The 5,519-nt window shown below is 48.0% G+C and overlaps 1 protein-coding gene across 1 annotated transcript in view; it reads left to right on the top strand.

The window, feature by feature from the left end:
* The window catches only part of Ahnak (AHNAK nucleoprotein), a 31,454-nt gene extending 27,455 nt beyond the window's left edge, over positions 1-3,999 (top strand). Inside the window, exon 9 of the mRNA XM_026781325.1 lies at positions 1-3,999. Within this exon, the coding sequence (XP_026637126.1) occupies positions 1-3,165 (3,165 nt within the window). The 3' untranslated portion in view covers positions 3,166-3,999.
* Positions 4,000-5,519: the final 1,520 nt, after the last annotated feature.

Genomic DNA, 5,519 nt, shown 5'->3' on the forward strand with positions numbered 1-5,519 from the left:
ATTGATGTCTCAGGACCCAAGGTGGACATTGATGTTCCAGATGTGAATATTGAAGGTCCTGATGCAAAATTGAAGGGTCCTAAATTCAAGATGCCAGAGATTAGCATCAAGGCTCCAAAGATATCTATGCCTGATGTAGATCTGGAGTTAAAAGGACCCAAAGTAAAAGGAGACTTTGATGTGTCTGTTCCCAAGATTGAAGGTAGTCTCAAAGGACCTGAAGTAGACCTGAAAGGTCCAAGTCTAGATTTTGAAGGCCCTGATGCTAAACTCAGTGGCCCTAACTTGAAGATGCCATCACTGGATGTATCTGCTCCTAAAATAACTGGACCTGATGTTAATGTGCACCTCAAGACACCAAAAATTGGTGTTTCTGGGCCTAAGTTAGGAGGTGGTGAAGTGGACCTTAAAGGACCCAAAGTTGATTTAGAAACTCCAAGTTTAGACGTCCGTATGGAGGGCCCAGATATTAATATCGAGGGTCCAGATGTTAAAGTTCCAAAGTTTAAGAAACCCAAGTTTGGATTTGGTGCAAAAAGCGCTAAAGCTGACATCAAGACACCCTCAGTTGATGTGACTGTCCCTGAAGCAGAGCTGAGTGTTGAGACCCCTGATGTAAGCCTTGGTGGAAAGGGCAAGAAAAGCAAGTTTAAAATGCCTAAAATTCACATGAGTGGCCCTAAAGTTAAGGCCAAAAAGCAGGGATTTGATTTGAACGTTCCTGGAGGTGAGATTGATGCCAGTCTGAAGGGTCCTGATGTGGATATTGGTGTTGCAGGGCCTGATGCTGCACTCAAAGTTGATGTAAAGTCTCCAAAAGCCAAGAAAACCATGTTTGGGAAAATGTACTTCCCAGATGTAGAATTTGACATCAAGTCACCTAAATTTAAAGCAGAGGCATCCCTACCCAGCCCTAAGTTGGAGGGTGACATCAAGATACCAGATCTGGACATTTCTTCACCAGGGGTTAATGTGGAAGCTCCTGACATCCATGTGAAGGCTCCCAAGTTCAAGGTGCCAAGTGTGGATGTCTCAGGGCCAAAGTTAGAGGGCAACTTGAAAGGTCCTAAGGTGCAGGCAAACTTGGAGACACCTAACATCAACATCGAAGGCTCTGATGCCAAAATCAAAGCACCCTCATTCAGTGTGTCTGCTCCTCAAGTCTCCATACCTGATGTGAATGTTAAGTTGACAGGACCAAAGATTAAGGGTGATGCCCCCAGTGTGGGTCTGGAAGGACCTGATGTCGATTTGCAAGGTCCAGAAGGAAAAATCAAGTTCCCCAAGTTTTCACTGCCCAGGATCAGTGCCCCTGGTCTTGAAGGAAGCCTGAGCACATCAGATGTTAAGTTTGAAGGGCCTGATATATCTCTTAAAGGCCCAGGAGTGGACTTGCCTTCGGTGGACATCTCTATGCCAAAAATTTCTGGGCCTGATGTTGACCTGAACTTGAAAGGACCAAGTCTGAAGGGAGACCTGGATGCATCCAGTCCCAGCATGAAGCTGCACGCCCCAGGTCTTGACCTCAAAGGTGTTGGTGGAAAAGTACAGATAGGAGGAGATGGTGTGAAAGTCCCAGGGATTGATGCCACAGCAGCCCTTAATGTGGGGGCACCTGATGTGACTCTGAAGGGACCAAGCCTACAGGGAGATCTGACCATGTCTGGGGACATCAAGTGCCCTAAACTATCTGCTGGTGCCCCCGATCTCAGCTTGGAGGCCTCAGAAGGTAGCGTCAAATTTCCCCACATGAAGCTGCCTCAGTTTGGCATCTCTGCTCCAGGGTCCGATTTGGACGTTAACATCAAGGGGCCACAAGTTTGTGGAGAACTGAAGGGACCAGGGATGGATGTGAACCTGAAGGGGCCCCAGATCTCAGCACCAAACATGGACTTTAACTTGGAAGGACCAAAAGTGAAGGGGAGCCTTGGGGCCACTGGAGAACTGAAAGGCCCAGCAGTTGGGGGAAGCCTTCCAGGCATCAGTGCTCAGGGCCTAGAAGGAAATCTCCAAATGCCTGGATTTAAGGCTTCTGGGTGCGATGTGCAACTCCCAGCAGGGCAGCTTTCTGGTCCTGAAATTAAAAGAGATCTGAAAGGTTCAGGAATAGGTCTCCATGGGGCTGTCCCTGATATCAGTGTCAAGGGGCCTTCCTTTAACATGGCATCTCCAGAGTCAGATTTTGGTGTCAGCTTGAAGGGCCCCAAAGTCAAAGGAGGTGTAGATGTTTCAGGGGGTGTCACTGTCCCAGATATCAACCTGGGTGAAGGGCATATGAGTGTCAAAGACTCTGGGGTTGAGTGGAAGGGACCCCAAGTCTCCTCCTCTCTAAACCTGGATACATCTAAACTTGCTGGGAACCTTCATTTCTCAGGACCAAAGATAGAAGGAGGCATGAAAGGAGGCCAGACTGGACTCCAGGGTCCAGGGCTGAGTGTGTCTGGGCCTCAAGGTCACTTGGAAAGTGGATCTGGAAAAGTAACATTCCCCAAGATGAAGATCCCCAAATTTGCCTTCTCTGGCCGCGAGCTTGTTGGCAGAGAAGTAGGGGTGGATGTCAACTTCCCTAAAGTAGAGGCCAATGTGCAGGCTGGTGCAGGAGAAGACGAATGGGAAGAGTCAGAAGTAAAACTTAAAAAATCCAAAATCAAAATGCCCAAGTTTAACTTTTCCAAACCTAAAGGGAAAGGTGGTGCCACCGGCTCACCAGAAGCATCCATTTCTGGGTCCAAAGGGGACCTGAAGAGCTCAAAGGCCAGCTTGGGCTCTCTGGAAGGAGAAGCAGATGCCGAAGCATCGTCACCAAAAGGCAAATTCTCGCTGTTTAAAAGTAAGAAGCCAAGACACCGTTCCAACTCCTTCAGCGATGAGAGGGAGTTCTCGGCGCCTTCCACCCCAACCGGGACTTTGGAGTATGCAGGTGGAGAAGTTAAAAGCAAACACGGGAAGCTGAAATTTGGTACCTTCGGTGGGTTGGGGTCAAAGAGCAAAGGTCATTATGAGGTGACTGGGAGTGATGATGAGGCAGCCAAGTTACAGGGGAGTGGAGTGTCTTTGGCCTCAAAGAAGTCCCGACTGTCTTCCTCTTCTAGCAACGACAGTGGGACGAAGGTTGGCATCCAGCTTCCTGAGGTAGAACTCTCAATTTCCACAAAGAAAGAGTAGTGGGCCTTGTATGTGTGTACATATATATAAATACATCAGCCTTGGGTGTGTTTGTATATAAACTCCAAAGAGAAACACCCCAACAGCCTCAGCAATAATGCAAAGATCTTGCCTCTCCCAGTGGCAAGTGCTGACAAACCGAGTGCCTCTAGGCTCCTGGGCTAGGTAAAGAGTTCTAAGTTCATCTGGCCCGTGTGCAAAGTCAACAGTATTTGCCTTAAGATTTTAGTTTTTTTGGTTTCTTCTTCTTATTTTTTTTTTTTTGCATTGAACGCTGAGAGCTCGTGTTTACTAAGCAAGCTTTTGTGTTTATCCTTGTTTTTGCTGAACATTGTTAGTACCTGGGTAATGGAAACCCACTTTCTTTTCATTGTAATGACTTTGGGGGCTTTTGTGAGAAAGGAAAGGTGGGATAAAAGGTGGCAGAGGGGTCTAGGTCGTCGTTGCTCTGAAGGTTGGATATGTACAAACAGCAACACCCTGGTATGGCTCAGAGGAGGTGGCAGCCAGGAGGTGGGAGTTTCTCAATTCTCTGTAGCATGACTTTTAATCCCTAGGTGTGTTAGTCCCAGCCTAGTTTGGTGCTCAAGGTGAGAGGGGGATTTAAATCTGTCTGCAAATTGTCCAACCTGCCAGGTCAATGTGAGGGGCTTCCATTCTGGGTTTGGTAAGAAAGTGTTCATTCGTGACTGCCGTGTTCTGAGAAAAGTTCTGATTCCTTTTAACAAATGTCATCATGATTAAGGAAATGTCTGGCACTTTAATGGAAAATTAATTGAGAATGTAAGAAAGTTGATGCTGTACAAGGCAAATAAAACCGTTCATTAACCCTGATATAGCCTGCTCTTGCATTCTGTGTTGAGGGAATGAAGCTAAGGGAGGCCACACACACAGCCCTCAATTTGGACTTGATCCACTCCGTGGCATTGCTGGTTTTGCTGCTGGCTTCAAGGCATGGCCTCTGCACAGGCACCAGAAGGAAGTCTTTGCTTTTTGATTCTCATGGGAGACTGGCTGCATCACTGCCGAGCAATCAAGAGTGGCTAGTGGTCATAACTCACTACAGAATACTTACCTTAGCATGAGCAAGACCTTAAAAGGGCGTGGGGGCAGGGCTGAGGATGTAATTCAGTTCATAGAGTGCGTGGCTGTTATGCATGAGAGCCTGGGTTCAGTCCCTAGAAACTCCTAAGACCCAGCGTACTGGTTCATAGCTGCAATCGCAGTGCACAGAGTTGGAGGCAGAGGGATCCTTCCTTCCTTCCTTCCTTCCTTCCTTCCTTCCTTCCTTCCTTCCTTCCTTCCTTCCTTCCTTCCTTCCTTCCTTCCTTCCTTCCTTTCTTTTGTATTTTTGAGACAGGCATTTGTGTTTTGAGACACTGTAGCCAAGTATCTGAGGCTGTCCTGGAACTCACTGAGCAGACTTCCTGTCTCGGCATCTTGGATGTTGGGGCTACAAGTGTGAGCTATCACATCCAGAGGTGGGGTCTACCCATCTACACTGTTGGGAAGAAACAACTGGGATATGGGAAAGGTTCCCTGGGCAGAACTACCCAAACTGTCCAATTGTACACCAGTTCATTTATTTTTAGTCTGGGGAAGGGGAGGGGTGGAGTAGTGCGGTGTGGAATGTCCACTTGTTCAGTAAATACTTTTTGAGCACATGGCTAGACACTGTCCAAGGCCAGTGTTTTCAAAATCCTCCTCTACTGACCAAATCATATGATGTGTGTAAAAATCCAGAATGCTTGGAACTCTGAAAAGTGGGTGGGCTTAGGGGAAGTGACTCATCTAGTGGAGATGATGAGGCTCTTATGTCCTCTAGGCAATAGCTAATTGGCTGGGACAGTTTGGAGTCCTGGGTAGGATGGGTAGGTAGTAACTCGTCACTCGACCTTAAGGAACCACTCAGGAGTTTTCCATCAGGCTCGGGCTGGAGGCAGTGACTAAAGAATGGGGGGGGGGGTCTCCGTCTTGCAAGGGCCATCACCACAGAAGGAGCAGCAGGAAAGGAGACATAAAGGGTTGGAGGGGAACCTCGGTCCTGCTTCTTCCTCTGGACGGCTGGGATCACAGCCCTGTATGCTGCCTCTCTGGTGTAGGCAGTGCTGGGGCTTGAACTCACTATCAACCTCCAGTAGGTTAGGCTGACACCGCCCAATGTGCTACATCCCCAGATGTGATAATTGCATTCAGAGTTAACTCTACAGTAAAAAAGGGCAGTTTGGACTGGTGAAATGGCTCAGTTGGTAACCAGTTGCTGCCGAGCCTGACGACCTGAGTTTAATCCCTGGGACTCACATGGTAACGGGAGAGAACTGACTCCTGCAGGTTGTTCTCTAACTTCCACAAGC

Source organism: Microtus ochrogaster, chromosome 8, assembly GCF_000317375.1.
Source record: "Microtus ochrogaster isolate Prairie Vole_2 chromosome 8, MicOch1.0, whole genome shotgun sequence".
NCBI classification, from domain to species: Eukaryota; Metazoa; Chordata; class Mammalia; order Rodentia; family Cricetidae; genus Microtus; species Microtus ochrogaster.